The 25887-nt window shown below is 36.1% G+C and overlaps 1 protein-coding gene across 1 annotated transcript; it reads right to left on the bottom strand.

Moving 5' to 3' along the window:
• Positions 1–611: 611 nt before the first annotated feature.
• Positions 612–25328, bottom strand: LOC130429974 (uncharacterized). Its single transcript, XM_056758837.1, has 16 exons — positions 25276–25328; positions 24264–24383; positions 23174–23494; positions 21444–21740; positions 20043–20339; positions 18442–18735; positions 16979–17017; positions 14879–15178; positions 14322–14624; positions 9326–9619; positions 8995–9027; positions 3722–4009; positions 3062–3370; positions 2361–2654; positions 2082–2120; positions 612–1575 (listed from the first exon to the last, which is right to left on the bottom strand). The coding sequence occupies exons 3-16, from the start codon at positions 23481–23483 to the stop codon at positions 1502–1504; spliced, it is 3171 nt and encodes a 1056-aa protein (XP_056614815.1). The 5' UTR covers positions 23484–23494; positions 24264–24383; positions 25276–25328; the 3' UTR covers positions 612–1501.
• Between the last annotated feature and the right edge of the window lie 559 nt (positions 25329–25887).

The following is a 25887-nucleotide window of genomic DNA, read 5'->3' as shown; positions in this document are numbered from 1 at the left end:
ACATGTTAAAGCAGGTCAAGCACAACATTAGCATGTGTTTACTGTTAAAACAGCCATTACTAAATAATCACTTTATCCATTAAAGGACAGAAATGATCAGACACAAACACTTATCAATACTGTTTATATTTAGCTGATATCTAAATCACGAAGCTAGCACATTTTTTAGCATTCTTTCTAATAAGAGCAATAAGGCAAGAATTATTCAGTTAAGTGCTTTATGAAGTTTTTATGTTTCATATGTTCTGCGTTTTTGTTCAGTAAATATTAACACTATAGAAACATATTTGATAATATAAATAAGTGCTTCACAAACACAGTTATAATCAAATGTATGTTATATCATGTCACGCCGTTTACATAGAAAATAGTGAAACACAACACATTCACTTTTGTATTGCAACATCAAATTACATCATTGTAGGACTGATAATAATGTTGATTATATTTTATATTTTAATAACGCGGCCATAAGCTACATGCTTCGCCTTTTAAATTGTCCATGCACAATAAACGTGTGAACTATAAAAGTCATTATCAGTTTCAGGAATACCGCAACAGAAACTCTAACACAAGTTTGAGAACCTTTGATATAAATGATCACACTGACAGTTAGTGTAACAGGGTTGAGCATGAGATTGTGGGTTCACACATTCATTTCACTTGTATATATCAATGGTTGGATTTAGTTGCTATTTGGTTTATTTGTATCCTATGAGTCCTAATAAATGTAACTTCAACTATTTCTAAAGTGCTTATTTGATAAAGATCGCCACTACCTCACATAATGCAGTGAAGCAGTCCGTGTGTACACTAAATTATTGATTGGAGAACGGTCGATATCCATTAATTCAGCACCATGGACAGCAGCTGGTAAAGCTCATAATGGAGCAAATTATAATGTACATGAAAAACTAAAATAATATCAACAATAAAAACAGAACAAACATCAGAATCTAACACTGATGCTCAAAATGTTTCTCATGTGTATTTTCTAGAATCTTCTTCACATGATAAACACAGATTGTCATGTGATCTCATCTGAACTTCATCATGATCTTGTTTTTGGAGTGAGTTGTTATATAAATGTGTATAAAATCAGATTAGAGACGGGTTAGAGAAAGTCTGAAGATGTTCTTCATGTGTAGCTGATATTTCTTCATCATCACATTTTAAATTAATACTGTCTACAGTCACACAATATCAAACACATGACAGTCAAATTGATCATATGCTATGCAGTGAGTAACATATGAAATATAAAAATATAAACAGATTCTGATCAGAGATCATCTTCAACGGCAAATAAATGAAATTCTGTTTCACTGTTTATCAAAAAACATGTTACTTTAGCTCTAAAAGCTTTTATCAGTCGAGCTCAACAGCACACATGAAGATGATCTTTTAAAGAGGACGGATCATGAACACAGTAAATCAGTTTTATTACTGAAGATGTTGATGATGTGAAAGATGTGATGATGAGCATCTATCTCATCCTCGATCATTCATTTTCTACTTCATTCGGTGAAGGCTTGTCAACCGCTGCTGATTTATTTTCTTCAGTTTCTGCTGATTCTGTCAGAAGAGAGAAATGTCAACAATTTACCATAGAAATAACATTTAAAAAATCACATTTACAGAATAATTTTAAAAACGTATCTTACGCAGCAATAGAGTTTTACTTTGCTTTATTTTCTACGTGAATGTAAATTATATCTCCACGTTCTTTCAATATTGTACTTTCACTTTAAATGAACATTCATTCATTCATGAGAAACATGTGTTTAGATTAAACAGATTTATACTGCTAAATATAAAGGTTTGAAAGTACACTAAAATAAATATAACATATGTTACAAATTAAATGACACATTAGCGTTCACATTATACAATTATCCCTTTAAATAACTCCATTATAAGTAATAAAAAATTCAGGACAGTCATGGAAAACAAACTCAAGTCTAATGAAATTATAGGACAGATTTCACTGTTTACAGAAACTTCAGGACTGAAATCTCACTGTAAACGCTTCAAAACACAGTTCTTCATTATGAGATGATATATCAATTGTGATGTGTTACCTGATTTCTGTTTGTCCTTTACTTTTCCAGAAGCCTTATCTGTTTAAATAAACATTGTTCATTAAGAAATGTAAATCTTTAATAATCCTGCTGCATTAACACTGTGTTCAGTGAACAAAACGAAAAAGTGTAATAAAGAGCTTTTATTCAATTATTCAACACAACAAAATAAGAGTCATTTACCAAGATCATGTTTTCTTTTCAGATCATAAATAGTTTATAGAGAATGATGTAATAAAATGAAGTGAATTATTGTATCAGAAATTGTGAGTTACTCACTCTTGATCAAAACCATGAATATCCTGAATGAGATCTTTTCTTCACTCTTGATGTGTAGTTTATAAACTCCAGCATCTGTCCATCTGACGTCTGTGATGGTGAGATCTCCAGTCTGAGGATTCATCTTCAGTCTGTCTTTGAATCTCTCATCATCTTTATATTTAGTGTCTATTATGACTCCATTCATTATAGTGGCCAGAATGATGTTATTTTCAGAGATCCACTTGATCTCACTGCCTCTCTGTATTTTACTGTCAGTGTGTATAGTGAGAGATTCTCCCTCACAAGCGATCACTGAAACAGACGTGAAAACACACAAAAAACATGAATTAGAGTGAAAATGTACTTATTTACTTGATAAGAATCACATATAGCTAAAACTTTACTGCAGCTTTTTAAATCTTTAGTAAAATCTCATGTTCAATAGATGATGAGACAGAAACTTGAACAAAAGATCAGGTGATTGTACAGGTAAACACATTCTAAACAAGTGTAAAGATAAATGTATTTATCAATGATCAATAATCTAATGTACTGTTTAAACACATCTGCACATTTATCATTATTGGATAAGTAGTTAATGAATCTGATTTTGTGTCCTTTAAGAGACAGTTCACACAAAAATGACCAAGTAGTCACTTCATATTCACTCATCTCTCATCATCATGTCAGATATAAATCACTGAAACAAATCCACTCACCAGAGATGTTAACCCTGTATGTTCTGTATTCTGTTCCTCTACTGCTGCTGATGATCTTTGCTCTATAAACTCCAGAGAGTTCAGATGTGATGTTTGAGATGGTGAGATGTCCAGTCTTTGGGTTCAGCTCCAGTCTCTCTTTGAATCTCTTATCAGGCGAGTCATATGAGGGTTTATTCAGTCCAGTGATTTTAGCTATGGGAGTTTTTTCATCTTCAAATGTCCACTGAATCACATCATCTCTCTGTATTCCAGTAACATCAGAGTATAGAATGACAGAATGTCCAAACTCTACTGATCTGATGTTCTCTTCATTTATAACAGCAGCACATAGAAGAGAAAAACACAGAAGAACATCCATCAGATCAAATAAAATGAAAAACTTTGCTTTTAAGGATTACATCACTAATGTTATCCATTATCTGTCATCCTGCGTCACAATTCCACAAAATCCAAGTGAAAACTCAAGAAATAAAACATCAGAAGATTCTTATGATTTACAGATAAAATCTACAGAAAACATGAAGAGTTCTGCAGCTTAACATGAAGACAATTCAGAAGATGTGTGGAGAAGATAAAATCACAACACGTGTAATGTCAATACAGCACTTGATATATAAAAGCCATCATTCTCATCACATTAACTTGAGCTTTACTTACCCCTGACATAAACTTTAAACTGAGAGTATGATGTTCCTTTACTGTTGATGATCTTCAGTTTATAGTGTCCAGTGTGTTCAGTGTTGAGATCTCTGATGGTGAGATCTCCAGTCTTATCATTCAGCTTCAGTCTGTCTCTGAATATCTCATCATCTGTAGGGAACTTGTTGTTCTTTCTATTGATTTCAGCTATGAGAGTTTCTCCAAACCTCCACTGGATCACATCATCTGACTTTAGTTCAGTAACATCAGCGTTCAGAGTCACAGAATCATTCTCATATTTACACACTGTATCAGTCACAGCAGCACACAGAAGAGAGAAACACAAACATTATAACACATTAATATTACATTAATAATCATTTCATGATCATGTCAACATAACTAATCATTATTAAACATATGCCAGATATATTTGTAAGTTAATATCAATATGATTATTTATTTGTGCATCAATATGAGTTAAAACTAACAGATGAAACTGCTAATGTAATGTAGTTAATGTAATCCAAATTAACACATTTATATTTACTTATTTGGCAGACAATTTTATGCAAAGCGACTTACAAGTTGGAGATCATATAACATTGTGTCAACATGCTAAACAGTACTGATAGTTTACAAGGCCATGTGACTAGGAGGATTACAGCTGAAGTAAGCAAGTGAGAGAATGAACAATATGGGGTGAAAACAGTATCAAAACCTCACACAAATACACGTAAAAGATCAACATTCACACTCTACAATTCACAAAGTCACGCCAGTGACCCTCAAATACACATCAATCTAAACATGCTCCATTTACAAATGCACTCATCATTATGCATACATGTACAATCTACAAATACATTTTATCTGTAGTTGTAATTGTAATTATAATTGTTATTTAATCTACAAAAATCACGTGTGCTTTGCATTCTGACCCTTTGAACATGTGTGAATATACTCTTTTGTATCTGTGGACTGCTTTGAGACTCTTGTAACGCAGCTCTGATTCAAAATGCACAGAAGCAGATATGATTGTCCTCAATGCTGACGTCTCCTGCATTATAGTGTCCTCCTCAAGAGGGCGCTCACCGGCCTTATTAAATTTACAGTGTAAGTTGTTACCAATTTCAGCTTCAACCCAGAAGTAACGTCTAGATTTACTAACATTTAAGCAATAATGTTACTTATGATCTAACATTGAAGTGGTAATGATCCAATTTCCGAGGCCACGTGAATGCAGTATTAATGCACATGCCTGTGCTGTTAGCTGTATTGTGTTTAAAACAGGGAAGAGTTGTTTGGAAACTTATTGTACGACTAAATGTAAGGTATGCACACGACTTTAACAAGCTATAAAACGGCAAACTTAATACCGAAGTGGATCAAACATTATTTAAATCCAGGCACTACAATGCAGATTCCCGCTAGTCTGGTAAATGAACACGATGGAACAGCCCTACGGTATAATTTTGGATCTATACTAAGATAGTAGAATCTATCCGATCTATCATTAGGCGTTAGTAGTAGGACATTAGCATAGTAGTAATCACAATTAATTTCTTTACAAATAAAATTGCTTATATTAAAGAGCTAAGAAACTGCGAAGAAACAAGAGGCAACACAAGCTGATCAGTGATCTAGTAAGAGTCTTTAGTTTAGTTTAATGTGAAGCGATCGTTACTTTAGTGTTCAGTCAGTCTTCGTACAGTGCTTTGATATTAATTCTTGTTCCGGTTTTTACCCCATCGTGAGTCCTTGTTTTGTGTTTATTGTAAAAGTATTTTTGTTTCCCCCGCACAACCACTGCCTGCACTTGGGTTCTTCCTTGCAAATTCATGACAGTTACACTATAGACCTATATCGAAGCTAAATTTCATTTCTAAAGTACATGAAAAGGTTGTTTCATCACAGCTATGTTCCTTCCTCCAAAGGAATGACCTTTATGAAGAGTTCCAGTCAGGTTTAAGAGCACATCACAGTACAGGGACTGCTCTGATCAGAGTAATAAAAGATTTTCTTTTGCCATGTGATCGTTGTTGCATATCGTTACTTTTGCTATTCGACTTTAGTGCTGCATTCTACAACATTTACCACAGCACACTTTTACATAGACTTGGAAATGATGTTGCCGTTAGTGGAATAGCATTACATTGGTTTCTATCATACCTATCTGACCATTTTCAGTTTGTTGTAATACACAATGAGGTGTAACACAAATCACAAGTACAGTGTGGTGTGCCACAGGGCTCAGTTTTAGGGCCTTTGCTCTCAGCACAAAACATTTATCTCTAAGAGGAATAATTAAGAGACAAAGGGCCCTGTTGCACATGATGACTCTCTGATTAAAACACCCATTACTCATTAAGAGAATTGGGACAACCCGTTTAGACCATGCGCCCGGGTACGCCGACCGTTTTCCCGCCATTAAACTAGCAAAAGAGGATTCGGACACACCCTGAGGGTCCTGCTCCTTGTGCTTTAAACCATGCACTTAGGAGTGAAACTAACTCTGTGGGCCCTATTTTCACAATCTATGCTGATTATAATCCATTCTATATTTCCTGAAGGCCTCATGAGAGACTACAGTTCAATAGAATAACGGAATGCATAGTCGATATAAAAAACTGGATTAGTAGCAACTTTTTCTTGTTGAACTTGGAAAAACAGAAGTGTTACTTATTGGACCGAAAACCAACATACATAACTGTCATGGTTCCACCTCTCCTTGATAGGTATTTCTTGGTCTTGAGGTGGAATCATATAGGATCCTTTTCTGTTATGAATCTCAAGGCAAGAACCCAATTGCAAGGCAGAGTAAGGACAAGATGGTGGTACGGGGTAAACAAGAGTATTTATTAACAAATAAACACTATAACAAAAAAGGCAAAACAAAACCCACAATGGGGAAAACAAGACTGAGTAAACTATAACAAGACGAGAACACGGACTAACTCAACTAAGAAAACAAAACACTTGAAACAAACACTAAACTACACTTACAAGACACGATGAAACAGGAACTTGGGAGACAAGGTACTCAACACGTAGCAACAGGAGACACGAACAGCTACAGCACACACAGAGCAAGGTATGATATACAGTTGTGTTCAAAATTATTCAACCCCCACTGAAATTGATTGTTTTGGTCGGTTTGACATTGATTATGATCATTCAGTCATCCTGCTTACAATTAAATCAAAGAGGCACGTGTAGGTCAGACAAATATAACATAACATTTATAATGAAATAACAACAAATGTCTTTTCTGAGCTCACATCATTATCAGTTTTATTCAACCCCCAAGTGACATTCAATCTTAGTACTTAGTACAACATCCTTTTACAGTTATAACAGCTTTTAAACGTGAAGCATAGCTTGACACAAGTGTCTTGCAGCGATCTACGGTATCTTCGACCATTCATCATGGGCAAAAGCCTCCAGTTCAGTCACATTCTTAGGCTTGCGCACTGCAACTGCTTTCTTTAAGACCCACCAGAGGTTCTCAATCGGATTTAAGTCTGGTGACTGCGATGGCCACTTCAAAATGTTCCAGTCTTTAATCTGCAACCATGCTCTAGTGGACTTGGAGGTATGCTTGGGATCATTGTCCTGTTGAAAGGTCCAGCGTCTTCCAAGCCTCAGGTTTGTGACGGACTGCATCACATTGTCATCCAATATCCTGGTACTGAAGAGAATTCATGGTACCTTGCACACGCTGAAGCTTCCCAGTACCTGCAGAAGCAAAACAGCCCCAAAGCATGATTGACCCCCCGCCATGCTTCACAGTAGGCAAGGTGTTCTTTTCTTCATAGGCCTTGTTCTTCCTCCTCCAAACATAGCGTTGATCCATGGGCCAAACAGTTCTAATTTTGTTTCATCAGTCCACAGAACACTATCCCAAAACTTCTGTGGTTTGTCCACATGACTTTTGGCATACTGCAGTCGACTCTTCTTATTCTTTGGGGACAGCAAGGGGGTGCGCCTGGGAGTTCTGGCATGGAGGCCTTCATTACGCAGGGTGCGCCGTATTGTCTGAGCAGAAACTTCAGTACCCACATCTGACAAATCTTTTCTCAGTTCCTCAGCAGTCACACGGGGACTTTTCTCCACTCTACGCTTCAGGTAGCGCAGAGCAGTTGAAGTCAGCATCTTCTTTCTGCCACGACCAGGTAGCGTTTCAACAGTGCCCTTTGCCTTGAATTTGCGAATGATGCTTCCTATGGTGTCTCTTGGTATGTTTAACATCTTTGCAAGCCATTGCCCTTCCTGTGAAGAGTAATCACCTGTTCTCTTGTCTTCCTGGACCATTCTCTTGACCTCACCATGTTTGTAACCACACCAGTAAATGTCTAGAAGGAGCTGAGTATCACAGTCATTTTAAAGCTGCCTAATTGGTGCTTATTAGGCTGTATTGCTGCTCCCTGATATCCACAGGTGTTTTCAATACCTGATTGAAAACACTTCATTGAACCTCTGTTCTTGTGGTAGTCTTTAAGGGGTTGAATAATTGTGTCAATGAAGAATTCACAAAAGAAACATTTACTACTGTATTACAAAACTAATTGATGTCATTTTAGTTGCATATGGTTCTTTAAGAAGTCCTTGTAGGATTTCATTCTGAATACAATTACAAATGTACACTAAATTCCCTAAAACCATTTACAGCATTGGGGGTTGAATAATTTTGAACACAACTGTACATTGACAGGTAGGTACAACTTACAATGAACGTGCACAGGACAATGAACACGAGGATGTTTTAAAGGGAACAAACTAAGAGGGAACAGTTGCAGGGGATAAACACTCAAGGGAAGCTTATTAACACAAACTAGGAAACAGGAGGGTAGGAACGATGACGCAGACCAGAGAGAGAAAAAATCGTGTCTCTCCCACATGAAACAGAGGATCCTGTATCATTCCACCTCTAGACCAAGAAATACCTGACAAGGAGAAGTGGAACCATGACACGTAACAACAAAGAATACTACTTGACTAGTGACAGAGGCTCAAAAAAACCTCATCGTCAGCTTAGATTTGGGCATTTTAATCAATAATTATCCATCATTTGAAAACCATGTGACCAACACCTGCAAAATCTATTTTTTCATTTTAAGAATAAATCTAAATTATATCATATGTGCTCACTTTCAAATACAGAAAAGTTGATTCACACATTCAAAAATAAATCATGTTACAAATGAAATGACACATTAGCTCTCACATGATAAAATGATTCCACATGATTTAGTGAATCAGACTCAACTCACAGCTGTAGAGAATCTCACCTGAGTTCTGCTTCTGATCTGGAGAAGGGCCGTCTGTTAAGAATCAAACACACAAATGAAACATTTATAAGTGTTTTCTGCACATGTTTGTGTGAACACAGAGTCACTTTATATAAGAAAGAATCTTTAATAATCCTGCTGCATTTACCAATGACTCTGTTCAAATAAACAAACAATAAAAATGTAAAAATATGATGTTTTTAAATTAAAATAAAAGTGAAACAGCTGTCACAAAACATCATGTTTTCTTTACAGACCATCAATAATTGATAGAGAATGTTGATATAAGAAGAAGTGAGTTATTATATTTCAGATATCTTGAGTTACTCACCGTTGACAAAAACATTAATCATCTTGTATGAGATCTTATCATCACTGCTGATCTGTAGTTTATAAACTCCATCATCTGTCTTTTTGATCTTTGTGATGGTGAGATCTCCAGTCTCATGATTCATCTTCAGTCTGTCTTTGAATCTCACATTATCTGTTAACTTGGTGTCTCTTATGACTCCAATCTTTCCAGTGACCAGACTGATGTTATCTTCAGAGATCCACTTGATCTCACTGCCTCTCTGTATTTTACTGTCAGTGTGTATAGTGAGAGATTCTCCCTCATAAGCGATAACTGAAACAGATGTGAAAACGCACAGAAAACATGAATTCGAGTGATAATTTACTTGAGATTACACATACAGCTGATCTTTTGTTAACGTTGCATTTTTATTGCAACTATTAAAATCTTTAATGGTGCAAAAAACCTTTTACAATACCTTTTATCTTGTAAATCTTTGAACCTGATGTAAAAATAACCGATCTCTCATATCTAATTAATTATCTGCTAATGGAGCCAAACATTCATTTAAACCATGAAAAGTTGCTCAGGAACCCTAATCCCCTTGTCAAATAATTTGACTTATACAAGAAGGAAGCATCATATTTGATGTATCTCTCAGCCAGTTGCGTGCAAAAGTTAGGAGGCCTCCAAGAAAATTCTGCCCCCCAACCAGAAAGAGTTCTTTTAAAATAATAATAATTTTATATAATTTTTATTATTAAATTCACATGGACATTGACGAAGCAAATCTTTGAAATATTATTATTAAGTCACAGGAGCCTGGCGGGTCACTTATCAGGTGTTTGTTTGCTACGGTAAACACAAAAAAGGTTTAGCTGTACCTATGAACTCATTGGGTGTCAGATACGATAACTCAAAAGTTAATAGCTGTATATGCATGAATCCAGTTTATACCTTTTTTCTGTGCATGAAGTTAACATGCATAAGTTATTCACAAGTATATATACATGCATTAATTTATATTAAATTAAATAATTAAATTAGCAAGTTTATTTATATAGCACATTTCATACACAAGGGCAATTCAAAGTGCTGTACATAAAATGATTGACACAGATAAGTAAGACATATCTTTAAAATGTAAATGATTTATGGTCACAAACACAACTTTAGATTTTATGAAAAAATGAACAGCAGTAAAATTCATAGAAAATGTGAGTGTATATATAAAAATGAGAACAAAAGAAAAATATATTTGAAATAGAAATGGAGGTTATGTAAACCAGCACAGTGCTCAGGGTGTAAATGCACAGCTAAACAGTTGTGTCTAAATCTGGATTTAAAAGTAGCTGCTGTTTGTGAACATCTGATATCTTTTATAAGCAGATTCTAGCAACAATGACTAGCCTTATTTTGAGTGAACCCTTGTAACTGACTTGATCCTAATTATCTGATAAGTGTGTTTGGTTTATATTCAACAAGCATATCTGAAATGTGTTTAGCTTTGAAGTAGTTTAAATCTTATTTTTCAGACCGTTTTCAATTTGTACAAATAAACAATGAGATGTCATGCAAATCGCTAGTCCAGTACGGTGTACCTCAGGGCTCAGTCTTAGGGCCTCTGCTCTATGCATTATACATGCTACCTCTAGGAGATATAGTACAGTAACACTGTCACGTGTATACGGAAATCTAGCACACAACTCCACGTACAATCCAAGAATAGAGTTTTAATGATAACCGGGGAACCACACAGGAATTAACACACAATAACATTAACAATACTAGACAAAGAACTAAGGAACACACAGGGCTTAAACACAAAGGGAAGACACTCAGGGAAAACAGAATCAGATGCGGGACTAATTAACAATGAACTAATCATAAGACACGGGTGAAAACTAATTAACTAATAATGAGATTAGTGAAAACAGGCAAGGGAACAATTAACTAATAACAAAACACAAGTGAAAACTAATTAACTAATAATGAGATAAACCAGGGGAGAAAGCAAAACAAAACATACACCAACTGTGACAAACACGGAGTTAGCTTTCACTGTAATGCTGATGATACAACTTTATATTTCCAAGAAGCCTCAGGAAACACATGAGATATATCGAATAATGGAATGCATGGTCGATATAAAAAACTGGACAAGTAAAAACTTTATATTACCGAACTTGGACAAAACAGAAGTGTTATTAATTGGAACGAAAAAAAACATATGCAAAAATCAAGAATACTGCTTAACTATTGTAATATGTTCCATAAAACCCTCGTCGTCAATAAAGAAACTTGGCATTTTGTTCAATAGAAATCTGTCATTTGAGACCCATGTCACCAACACCTGTAAAATTGCATTTTTCTGTTTTAAGAATATATCTAAACTATGTCATATGCTGTCACTGTCAGATGCAGAGATGTTTATTCATGCGTTCATTACATCAAGACTAGATTACTGTAATGCACTGCTAGGTGGTTGCCCTGCAGGCTTTTTACAAAAACTCCAACTCGACAGCTCGAGTTCTTACACTTACAAAAAGTATGAACATATTAGCACTGGTTCTGTCAACCTTGCACTGGTTGCCTCTTAAGGATCGCATTAACTTTAATATCTTACTTATAACCTATAAAGTCCTACATGGTTTAGGTCCTCAGCACTTGAGTGAACTTGTCTTGTATTACAGTCCCTCATCTGCACTTCATTCTCAGGCGTCCGGTCAGTTGGTAATACCTAGAATTAAAAAATCAAGTCTAGGTGGTAAATCCTTTTCCTATCTAGCGCCCAAACTTTGGAACAGTCTTCCCTGCCCTATCCGGGGGACAGACACACTATCTCAGTTTAAATCATGACTAAAGACGCATATATTTAATCTTACATACACTACACTTCCATAATATAAATACATTGAAGGTTTAGGCTGCATTAGTTAGATCAACCGGAACCAGGAACACTTCCAATAACAACTGATGTACTTGTTTCATCAAAGTGTGCAGGGCAGTACTCTACTCTCAGCCAGTCTTGTCACATTGTTCCAAGGTTACAACAGCGGGCAGGATGCAGTTTATGTCCAGATCTGATGGGTTGGGAAGCAACGTTCTGAACAAGAGCTGAGATGTTGGAGCTGGATAAAGAAGGAGGCGGCGACTTGACATGTCTTCGCTACAAAAATCAACTGCTATTAGATTATTAATGATAATAGTAAATCTATAATTTTTGAATCTTTATAATTTTTTATAAGTTTTGTTTTTATTTAACTGAAGGAAGTTTTGACACATCCAACCATAATTTGCATCAATGATGCTGGTGGAATGTTGGGGGTAATAACATATGATGTAGTAGTATGGATTTAATAATAGTATGAACATGTTTTTCACATGTATCTGTTTAAACATCAGATAACATACTTACATATGTGAGTAATTAGCTATATGTGTATGCATGTGTTTATATATGTATTCATAAGCAAAGTTTGATTTTAACCCTATACAGCTCCTCATTTCACAGAGATTCTATCATAGACTACTTAGTGCGCCTGAAAACTTTGTAAACACTTTAGTATAGGGGGCAATTCTCACTATTAAATAGATGTTATTAACATGCCTATAATTGCCATAAAAACTGTTTATTATCACTTATGAATCATTTGTTCTACATGATCATACTTCTAATCCCTAACAGCTCCCCTTACTAACTCTAGGAAGCTCCCAATTTTGGTCGGGGGGTTGAAACCGGTATTCACTGGAGATGGGTCATGGTTTACAGATTTTTGGAACCCCAAAATGTCTCGCCCCAGGGGTTTACGCCTGCAATCCCACAGAAAAGGCATGTCGGCTTCTCCCTTGAGAAAAGCGTCGCATGATCGACCCTGGGCCCCTGACGAGGGAAGAGGGACTCGAGACAAGCGGGCCGGAGCGGACATTGGTCACATACAGTATATGTGAAACACCTAAAGATGCATGCATAAACCATGGGTGGTACTACTGAACATCCCCGACATCCATTATTGGACAAGAGGAAAACAACTGTTTAGTGGACTTTGCTGTTTTAACCCGGAGGTAGTAAAATGGAAAAGTGTTACCATTGAATACATCGATAATTCTATTGATCTTCTAGTATGTGATTAAGTACCCGATCTCTACTAAAGTGGACATCCTAAAGAACTACTACATGTGGCTCATGAAATAAACTCTAGGATGCATAACTCTGTGTTATAGCCCCTGATTCAGTGACCGCCTAGTAACTGTTTCTAAGACAATGCATAAAATAGGAAAGTGTGACCTATATGACCTTTGACATGTGAGTATTACTCACAAAATGCATATTTGTGCATAAAAAGGAAAATGATTTATCCTACATAAACGTGTCTTCACAATTGCAATGTCCAAAATGACAGATTAGGATCCCAAATGTCATGTGTTTGAGTTGATTCTCTAAATCTCTTTGAATTTAACAATGTAGTAAGAGCACTAAACAAAATGCATATTTCGAACCAAAGATAAACATCCTAGATAACACATACACATGGCTTGTCAATAATAATGGTAGGAGGGAGCTTCTTGGGTGTTGTGTATTGAATTCATTCATGTATTGAAACTGTTTCAAGGACAAAGCATGGAATGACTAAACATGCATCCTAATGTAGTTTATTTTTATTGATATTTTAACTTGTTATCAAGCCCACTGTGTTGAGTGGCATGATGTGAGCATCGTGTGAGTATGACAGTCCTGCTAAATGACTAAATATAAAATGTAAATGGTTCCTGTTTAACAAAATGTATGTGCATTTTATTCTTTGGTTTAGTCATTATGTAGTAAAATATATTTTTAGTTTGAATTTTTTTTGGGAAAATGCCGTTATTTTCATCAATCTATGTGATTATTTCAGATGTGATCAAAAATATAAAATGACTTTAAATTTAACATTAAAAATGTTAAGAGTGTTTAGTGTTAAACTCTTCTGGTCATTACATCATCTCTCATCATCATGTCAGATATACAGTAAATCACTTAAACAAATCCACTCACCAGAGATGTTAACCCTGTATGTTCTGTATTCTGTTCCTCTACTCCTGCTGTGGATCTTTGCTCTATAAACTCCAGAGAGTTCAGATGTGATGTTTGTGATGGTGAGATCTCCAGTCTGAGGGTCCAGCTTCATTCTGCTTCTCCATCTCCCATCATATGAGAGTTCAGTCCCTACAGTCATCTGAGCGATGGGAGTTTTAATATTTGTTTCTAATGTCCACTGAATCACATCACCTCTCTGTATTCCAGTTACATCAGTGTATAGAGTGACAGGATGTCCCAAAACTACTGATCTGATGTTCTCTTCATTTATAACAGCAGCACATAGAAGAGACAAACACAGAAGGACATCCATCAGAACAAATAGTTGACACCCATTCACTTCCATTCTACCGTTGAGGAGAAAAATGATACGTGGTATTATAACTCTGACTGCATTATTCTTCAAGACGAAAGTCAAATTCTGTCAGGATGCCTTGGTGAGTAAAATATAAAATATCAATGTTCAGATACAAAAGAAACATCATTCTTATCACATTAACTTGAGCTTTACTTACCCCTGACATAAACTTTAAACTGAGAGTATGATGTTCCTCTACTGTTCATGATCTTCAGTTTATAGTGTCCAGTGTGTTCAGTGTTGAGATCTCTGATGGTGAGATCTCCAGTCTTATCATTCAGCTTCAGTCTGTCTCTGAATCTCTCATCAAGAACATCATCATGTATAGAGATCTTGTTGTTATTTCTATTGATTTCAGCTATGAGAGTTTCTCCAAACCTCCACTGGATCACATCATCTGACTGTGGTTCAGTAACATCAGCGTTCAGAGTGACAGAATTATTCTCATATTTACACACTGTATCAATCACAGCAGCACACAGAAGAGAGAAACACAAACATTAGAACAAATTAACATTATATTAATAATTATTTCATGATAATATCAACATAAATAATCATAATCATTATTAAACATCCCTGATAGCACACAAACATCTGGCTTATGTCTATTTGTCGTCTGCATTTACATTGGCAAGACATCTACAATACGTCTCGGAGATGTCTGTAAGATGTGTATGATTTAGAATGGATGTAAATTTGCTCTTTCTAAGATGTTTAGCAGATGTTTTTTGCAGCAGATCTCCAGATGTTTTGCAGACGTACAGATGTTTAGACGTGTCTGAGACGTATTGCAGAAGAGCAAACTATGTATTGCAGATGAGCGGCCAGAGGGGCTCGATCGCACTTCCGCCAGAAGGGACTCAGCTCCTCTTTGATGCCTTGGCCTGAAGGACCTGCAGGATGGCCATGGCATGAAGAGCAGAAGCTGCTTCACCCGCGGGAGTGTAAGCCTTCGACACCATTTGCAATCATCGACATATCCCTTAGCAGCTCCCGAGTCGAGGGAAGTCAGGGCGGCTGAGCCGTCTGATGTGCACACGTCGAGAAGGGGGCCTGCCACGTCTTTGTGAGCTCTTCATGCATCTCCAGGATAGTACTGCAGCGGGATATGGCTTCATGAAGCGAACATCCTCAAAATTACAGCAGTGAGACATGTCCCATACACATGCATGCTGTAGGAAATTCTCAGGTGTTTTAGGGAAATTTGCTCTTTTAGACACCTAAGACTCGAAATATCCGAGAGGAGTCGTACAGAGAGGTTGAGTCCACTGATCTGCGTCGTATGGTCCGCTAGCTCAGAAAGAAAATTGCTTCGCATAAATGTGATGCTCAGCTGGTTCTGAAGAACAAAAGGTGAATGAATGGACGCCCCACCTTCCTTTTAAACCCGAATGTACGAAGTGCCCCACACTCTTTCAGTTTAAATCTGGATTAAAGACGCATTTCTTCAACCTTGCATACACAACAATACAATAATACAAATCCTCTGAAGGATTATTTGGCTGCATTATTTAGATCAACCTTTACAATAACAACTGATGGATCAGAGGGTGTAGAAAGGAATTCTGCTATCAGTTTGTTTATTCTCATTGTTCTGAGGACCATAACCAGTGCAGATGGTGGTGATGATCGACATGTGGACAGATGGAGGCAGTAACCAGACTACTCAGTAGCTGTAGGTCATACAATCTAGCGACGTATACTGACACTGCCATAATATGATGTTAGGATGTCTTTGATCGCAAGACCTTGACAACGGCTGCCATTCAATCTCTCTCACTTTACGACGTAGGACCAGAGTTTAGAAGCCACGACCACAAAAATCCTCACGATTGTCATGATTCTTCAGGGACAGCCCAAAATCTTTCAGTCTGAACTCGGCTTTAGAAGATGATTGTATCTTTGGTTATAACAGCACTTATGGAATTTATTTATAATTATTATTCTTGAATATTAATTGCCTTTATAGTTTATCATAAAATGGTAACCAATGTTTACAAATACTAAAATAAATATAACAATAATATTGCAAATGTTTAATGTTACAAACTAAATTACATATTAACTTTCAAATGATAAAACTTAAATAAATAAATCATAAATGATAAAAAATAGGACCGTTTTTGAACACAAGTCTACTGAAATTATATGACAGTTTTCACTGTTTACAGAAACTTCAGGACTGAATTCTCACCGCAAGTGCTTCAAAACACAGTTATTCATATAAGATGATATATCAATCATGATGTGTTACCTGATTTCTGTTCGTCCTGTTCTTTTTCATCCGTGTTGTCTGTTTAAACAAACATTCAGTTCATTAAAAATGTGGCATCCGCAAAAATGTAATAAAAGGTTTTGCACAGAAATATTCATCATATTGTAGATCAGATGTCAAATGTCACTTTTATGAGAAGTGTTGAAAAGAAAAAAAAAAAATTAAAAATTGTCACTTGATTTATTACCAATGTGACTTTCAAACTTAAGTCACTTTATATCACCTCTCAGCGATGCCATAGAAGAACCTTGTTGTCTAAATAGTTCCATAAAGAACCTTTAACATCCAAAGAACCTTTTTAGTACAAAAATGGTGAAAAGGGTTCTTTAGTTAATTAAAAGGTAAGAAAGAGATGCTTTTTTAAAGAACCTTTGGGCCCTATCTTGCACCCAGCGCAATTGACTTTGTACACCGACGCATGTGTCATTCCTATTTTGCACCCGCGCAAAGCGCGCTTTTCCCTCCACAGAAGCACGTCGCTAAACTAGTGAATGAACTTGCGCTCCCTGGGCGGTTCAGCGCAAAAAAGGAGGTGTGTTCCGGCGCAAACAATCCCTGGTGCTATTTTGCTGTTTCATTAAACAATTGCGCCACTGACCAGAAAAAAACCTAGTCTAAAGTCAGTGGCGCGTTGTTCATTATGCTATTTTAAGGGCGTATGCTTGACCATAATGTATAGCGTGCACAACGCGCATACACTTTGCTCATGTAATCTACACAGATGCAACAGTTATTTTTGCAAATCATAAATTGTTACACTAAAAAAATATTAACACATGAGATGACGGAAATCATTGTGGTGTGCCACGAAGATGTGAAAAAATAGGCATAAATCTAGCTTACAAATTATTCAGGCTAATTGTAGTAATTAAGGATCAGACCTGTTTGCCCAATAGTGGCAAGACATATATGTATATAAGGACATCTGACAAATTGGTTTGTCCGTCAAGAACCAGGAAAAACAAATCGACTGAAAAACTGAAAAAACTGAAAGACTGAAAAAAAAAGACTGTGAAATCACCTTTACCATAATGTAAGTACATTAAAAACCTTAGTCTTCAACTTACCAGTTGAGTTGAGATTGCTCATATTTTTGCGCCTGGTAAATACGCCATAATAATAGCAATCCATAATGGAACTTGCACACCTGCTTTTAAAGGGAATGTTGGATGACGCTCTGATTGGTTTATTTCACGTTACGCCCAAACCACACCTATGAATAATGAAGCTACTTCAGACCAACCCATTTTAGATTTGCGGCGGGCGTAAGAGCCAATTTATCCCGCCGGGAAAATAGCAACAGCGCCGAGACCCGCCCACAAAGTTACTTGCGCTTCGCGCTTTGACACTTGCGTTTCAGATCGTTAAAATAGGGCCCTTTGACTGAATGCTTCTTTGTGATATAAGGTGAATTATTGTATCAGAACTTCTGAGTTACTCACCCTTGAAGAAAACACTGAATATCCTGAATGAGATCTTTTCTTTACTCTTGATTTGTAGTTTATAAACTCCAGCATCTGTCGCTATGACGTCTGTGATGGTGAGATCTCCAGTCTCATGATTCATCTTCAGTCTGTCTGTAAATCTCACATCATCTTTATATTTGGTCTCACTGTCATCTCCATTCTTTCCAGTGACCAGACAGGTTATCTTATCATAGATCCACTTGATCTCACTGCCGCTCTGTATTTTACTGTCAGTGTGTAGAGTGACAGATTCTCCCTTATAAGCGATCACTGAAACAGACGTGAAAACATGAATCAAGGTGATAATAGAAACACATGCAGCTGTGATGTGAGTCAGAGTAAAAATATAATTGAGATTAAACCTGAAAACAATGTAATAAATGAGCAAAACCAACTCAATATTAGATCACTAAATCCAAAGGCAGTTAATGTAAATGAAATGATCACAGATCACAGTTTTGATATATTCTACCTTACTGAAACATGGCTTAAACCAAATGATTATCTTGGTCTAAATGAGTCCACCCCACCAAGTTACTGTTTTAAGCATGAGCCACGTCCAGTTGGTCGAGGTGGTGGTGTCGCAACATTTTTAGAGACAGTAACACAGAGATCAGAGTATAAATATAAATAATTTGAAGTGCTTCCGCTGAACATAATTGTTCCAAACAAAAGTAAAAAAACATTGTATTCTATTACATCTCTTACGAAAGAGGACTTCTTATCAGACATATTGGTTAACGTTGATAAAATACTGATAATAGGACATTTTAATATCCACATTGTGATAATGATGCATAAGCAGCTGTGTTTACAGAGCTTCTACACTATTTTGGACACAACACATCAATAGACCCACTCATCAGTTTAATCATACACTAGACTTGATTATATCTCACGGAGCCGGTCTAACCAATATAGATATATTACACCGATTATGAAGTCAAAAAAGATGAATGAGAAAAATATTGCACAATGGTACACTACCACCACTCGTGCCCTCATAAGAGAAACACATAAACTGGAGCACAAATGAAAACAAACCCAATTTGATTAAAAATTGCGTCGAAAGAGAGAGCAAACTGTTATAAAAAGGCACTAAATGTCACATTCCCGTTTGTCCCTTGTCCCAAATATAAGAGACGGCCCAAAACAATAGCTGAAAAGTCCAGGGCCCTCCCATCCTTGCAAATGTGTAATAATTTACATTTTAGACCAGTGTGTACACTGGCGGGGAGCGGAGAGAAAGTTTTTAATCTATTCATATACAAGTTAAGTCACATGTGGTGAACTCTCGCGAGCATGAAGCACAACTTTCATTAGAATGGGTTGAAAACGCTCCTCCTGCACTCGGCATACACTCTCTCCGGTTTCCTCTCTGTTGCCACCCTCTCGTCTCATTATTGCTTTTTATTTATTTCATGCCCACATGTACCCTCTTGATTTATTCCCTTATTTAATGCCCCTTTGTCTTCTGTCTTCTTCTGGATAATTTTGAATGGAATAATTTGGCCATTGTCATTGCATCATCTATCATCATCATGTCAGATATAAATCACTAAAACAAATCCACTCACCAGAGATGTTAACCCTGTATGTTCTGTATGTTGTTCCTCTACTGCTGCTGATCTTTGCTCTATAAACTCCAGAGAGTTCAGATGTGATGTTTGAGATGGTGAGATCTCCAGTCTCAGGGTTCAGCTTCAGTCTCTCTCTGAATCTCTCATCATATGAGGGTTCAGTCCCTACAGTGATTTCAGCTATGGGAGTTTCTTCATCTCCTAATCTCCACTGAATCACATCATCATTCTGTATGCCAGCAACATCAATGCCTAGAGAAACAGAATCTGCCAACTTTACTGATCTGAGTCCCTCTTTGTTTATAACAGCAGCACATAGAAGAGAAAACATAGAAAAACATCCATCAGAACAAATAAATGTACTGGAGAACATAAAGTTTATTATTTAAATCATCAGTTAAATATTCAATATATCTAAACTTGTGACACAGAGAGAAACTTTCTATTACAGTCTCAGTTTCAGTTTACAGACTGATGAGAAAACATCAAACATTATCAGATACTCAAGAAAATATAGCTGCAAGCAACAATTGCTGGGTCAAGCGCAGCTACTGCCCAAAGGGAAATATTTTGGACATGTCAGATTATCAGATTTTGAAAAAAGGGAAACGCACATAAAATGCTCTTAAAACAAAATTGCTTATAACTGTTGACAACTAGGATATGCTGTCACCATATTTTTATGAGGCATAAAAGATGTGCCAGTGATGACACAAAAATGTTGCAAAGATTATGCCTAGAAGTCCTAGAAACAAAACTCTTCCAAACTATAAATCCTTGGCTGATACCGAATTGGTTGTACCCTTTGACGTCATATTAAGACACACGAATCTTCCGCCATTTAACATTTTTGATGAACTTACTTTTTCAAACTCGTTCTAGACTGTTTGTCCAATTTGCACCAAATGTAGTAATTAGCATTAAGAGACAGTGCTGACAAAATTTATTATAAGATTTATGATTGGCCAATCAGTTTTGGTTATAGGACGTCAACAAATTTGATGACGAGCACGCAATAGTGGTTGTGACGCTGCATCTTCTTCAAAATGTAATGTATTGACACGAAACTTGGTTGATGGCATCAAAGTCTGGACATGAGATGACATACATACTTTGGGCACAGCACCACCTAGTTGTACAAAGATATGAACAGTGGTCATTTTTCTTTTAACTTTTGAAAACTTTACTCTAAAATCATGAGAATAGTCAAAATTCATTTTTTGAATGCCCTTTGAATAATGTGAAATAATGTATCGCTATGAAACTTGGTACGGTTCAACATGACCTTATTCTGAGAAGACCTGTAAATATTTAGGCCGATTTTTCGATTTGCATGCATTTATTGTAAGTTGTAAAAATGAGCGAAATGCTCGCACTGTCGAGCCCTGTTTTACTAACCCATGACATTAACTTCAGTCTGAGTGAATGATGTTCCTCTACTGTTGATGATCTTCAGTTTATAGTGTCCAGTGTGTTCAGTGTTGAGATCTCTGATGGTGAGATCTCCAGTCTTATCATTCAGCTTCAGTCTGTCTCTGAATATCTCATCATCATGTATAGAGATCTTGTTGATCTTTCTATTGATTTCAGCTATGAGAGTTTCTCCAAACCGCCACTGGATCACATCATCTGACTTTAGTTCAGTAACATCAGTGTTCAGAGTCACAGAATTATTTTCCACTTTACCAACTGTATCTGTAACAGCAGCACACAGAAGAGAGAAACACAAACATTATAACACATTAATATTACATTAATAATCATTTCATGATCATGTCAACATTACTAAACACATCACAGATATTTGGTAGTTAAAATCGATATAAATGTTTATGAATTTGTGCATAAGTTCACGCTTACACTTACAGATAAAACATGCTGATTTTAAATGTGTTAGTAATTGCTGACATAAACACTAATTAAGACTAATAATGCATAATCCATATTATTAACTCATGTTAACTAATGTTTATTATGGGATACATGGACACATCCTGCTAGTTGTTGACACAGAATAAATCAAACATGATGTTCAGAACTCATAAACGGAGTACATCATCCTCCTGCTTATTACACATCATGAGATTAATTAAAAAGTTATATAAAATAAACACATCAGGCCCACATTATACAGAACTTTCTTTAAACTACATTGTACATAAACAGTTCAAAGCATAAAGACCATAACTTCTCTGAACATAAGGATATAGTTCAGTTTTTAAATGATCATCATTATAATCCACATGAAGAAAAAAACTCATTCCAACATGAAAGATGTGACAAATATCTGCAAAAGAACTTTATCAAATCATGAAGAATTACAGAATAAATGTCTTAACAGATGTGTAATATTCCAGTGTGAGTCGGTGATCATTTGTTTATGTGTTATCAAGGGTTTGTCAAGGATTTAATGGGCTTTCTGGGGTCTCAAGTGTGAAAAAGCATCACTTTCGTTCTTCATATGATATGCGCTCACAGTCAAGATTGTCTGTACAGTGTGCACATGTTTACATACCCAGTATGTATATGCAGAATTGAGCATGCCCATTGTGTGTCTAATCTCCTTTTGTAGAATAGATGTAGTAACACTAGAGCTGTTTGTTTTTTAATATTTACTATGTTAGAATGTTATAATGTAGAGCCAGTTATCATCACAGATTAAGACCAGACAAAACCCAAACACGAAACAGAGGAGCGATAACAACCACATACTCTCTGTATGTTATCTCACTTTCTTCACACCCACTTGACAAGTTATTGAATATAAATCACTGATTAGAAATCTTTCATTAGCTCAGAAGTTATGAATGCAGAAGAATTCTGCGAGTAAAAATGTTAATCTTTTGAAAATAAAATGTGTTTTTTAAAGCAGTTGTAAGCGGTTGTTATTTGGGAATTATAGACCTTAAGAAGTTACAACAGGCTAATAGACATTGAGTTTTCCAGAGCGCCGTGAAATAACAGTAAATAACATTTGTCTGTGTTTGTGTCTTCTTTAGTCGTCTGCTGGTTTGAAGTGTAAAAATGTTTCTCTCTTCAGTTCAGTGTTGCACATTGTGTTTGACAAGCTGAATGACATAAATTTGTGTAGAACATATAAATATTATCAATAGAAATAAGCTTCTTACCTGTGACAATAACATTGAATTGACGGTATGATGGTCCTTCACCGGTGATGAACTGAAGGAATGATTTCAGTCGACTGCTGCTGCTGATCTTTACTTTATACAGTCCAGCGTCTTCTGTTCTGATGTTTGTGATGATGAGAGATCCAGTCTGATTATCCATCTTCAGTCTGTCTATGAATCTCTCTTCATCACTGTTGTTCTTATTGAATGTGGCTATCACTTCATCTCTAAAGATCCACTCGATGACATCATCAGACTGAGGTTCAGTGACATCAGTCTCTAGAGTGACAGAATCTCCCTTAGGCACCATCTTCTCTTTAACTGTCACACAAACACAAGAGAGAGAAATATAAACATCATAACTCATCAGTGTTCAGGTGAAGATGATCAACAATCTCAGATGTTATGAAGAAATAAAACAAACTGATGAAATGTTCACCATAAATGCACTTTAAGAGACTTAAGATAAAATCGTCTGTTGTCAGTTGTTTCCTCTATAAAGTGAATGATCATAAAGTGTAAAAAGATTCTGCTTCTGAAGAACTATATTACCTAGTGAAATATTTGTTGTTATCAATATAATCTTATTCTTGATGCTGTGTGTTCATTTAAAGAAACCTTATATATGGAAACTGTTTGATAGAAACATTAAACCCTGTGAAGCTGTGAGGAGAGAGAAGAGGGCCAGACAGCATCACAGAGCGACTGGTAAATGACAAGGCAAAGGGAAACAGCGACTAAGACACGGACTATGGTTGTGGCTATGACTATGGCTTAAAGAACAGTACTAGTCACACTACACAGTGGCAGTCAGAACTGGCTAGAACATAAAACATTCTGACACAAGACGAGAGGACAAGAGGGATAAAATAGTGAAATCTATGAAGTGGCAGGTGACCGGGAACAAACTGTAGATGAACAGAGTGATGAGGTGATGAGAAACCGGTGAGAGGGAACAACTGATGGGGAGACACACACAGTGTCAGACAAAGTACCGATGTGACCGGGATCACAACAAAAAATTATTTTATATTAATATAATGAACATATATGATTTCTTTTTACAGTAAAAGCTGGAGATTAAACTCACCCTTTCGTTTCTGACTTTCATAATTAATGCGGCGATACACAATCACACTAAAAACACCAAAAACAAGAGCAACAGCAACAGTAACAGCAATAGTCAGCAGTCCTGCAGATTGACCAGATTCTGAAATGACAAAGAGAAACATTTAAAATAATATCACACGAGTATTTCTGCTATAACAGATGAATACAGTGCAGTTGTTTCATTTGGTCTCTTTAGATCTGTTACATTACATCACATTCCTTCTTAAACTGGGACATTTAAGAGAAGAGAAAGTTGAAGGGAATGTTTTCATCTTATTATTTTATTTTATTACATTATTATAATATTTCATCACTGTTGACTTGAAACCTTGTTAACAAGCTTTTTAAAATAATATTTACTGGATAACTCTCCATGAAGGTTGACCAAAAGTAATGATTAAAGAAAAAAAATCAGCAATGATTTCTAAATCCAGCATTTTAAGAGGTGGAAGTAGTGCTTCAACTTAAAAATACAACAACCTTTTCAAATCTTGACTAAGTGAGTTCTTGACAAGAAATAACATTAATATTGGATCGCCGGTACTTGCATTTCTGCTTCAATTTGCATCTCTATTTCACAACAGAAGCCAGTCTGAGTTGTCCAAAAATGTATTTTTTGGCTGAATTGTTCCATAAAGAAGTTTTTTACAATTGCTAGGACACATTTCTCAAAGTTTTGCACAAACTTTGAATTTGGCACAACAGTTTATTTCACACTCAAAATGCACTAAAATGATCAAAACACATGCTTTTATTTTGAAAGCACAACCTCTGGCAGCAAATTCTTCAGACTGTTTATTTCAGTACATAAATAAACAGATTTTGACATGAACACTGGAGAATTTTCTCTTGTAAAAAATATATATGTGACTGAGTTGTACAATTCGTTTGACTCAATTTGAAGGGAGATGAGTTTCTTCATGATATGATGTGATCTATTTACACACAGTTGATATTAATAATTATTAATATGAGAGAATTGAGATACTCACCACTGACAGAAACACTGAATGTCTTGTATTTTGTGTCTCTATTGCTGCTGATCTTTAGTTTATAAAGTCCGGTGTTTGTGGTTTTAGTGTTTGTGATGATGAGAGATCCAGTGTGAGGATCCAGCTTCAGTCTGTCTCTGAATCTCACATCATACTTAGAGCTCTTATTGTCTTCTTCATCGTGTTTAGCTATAAGAACACCATCATCTCCAAACCTCCACAGTATCAGATCATCTCTCTGTGTTTGAATATCAGTGTGTAGAGTCACAGAATCTCCCTCAGTCACTGATTCTGACTTCACTTCACATGTGTCAGATTTAAAAACAGGAGGAGCATCTACAAGAAACAGTTTCACAAACAGATTACATTTATAAACCAATGTCAGCTGATATAAACAGAGCTTTAGTGACATATTAAACAAAGGACGCTGCTTCACAACAGCTGAATTCAATGGAAGTAATCTCCCATCATGCATTCTGTTCACTACTGCTTGTGTCCAAGAAAACGTCTTGGTTACGTATGTAACCTCAGTTCCCTGATGGAGGGAACGAGACGTTGTGTCGAGAACGACAGATGGGGTTCGCCCTTGAGAACCAATCAACTCTGACTACT

Source organism: Triplophysa dalaica, chromosome 10, assembly GCF_015846415.1.
Source record: "Triplophysa dalaica isolate WHDGS20190420 chromosome 10, ASM1584641v1, whole genome shotgun sequence".
Lineage (NCBI taxonomy): Eukaryota > Metazoa > Chordata > Actinopteri > Cypriniformes > Nemacheilidae > Triplophysa > Triplophysa dalaica.
This window is presented reverse-complemented; position numbering and strand designations above follow the sequence as displayed.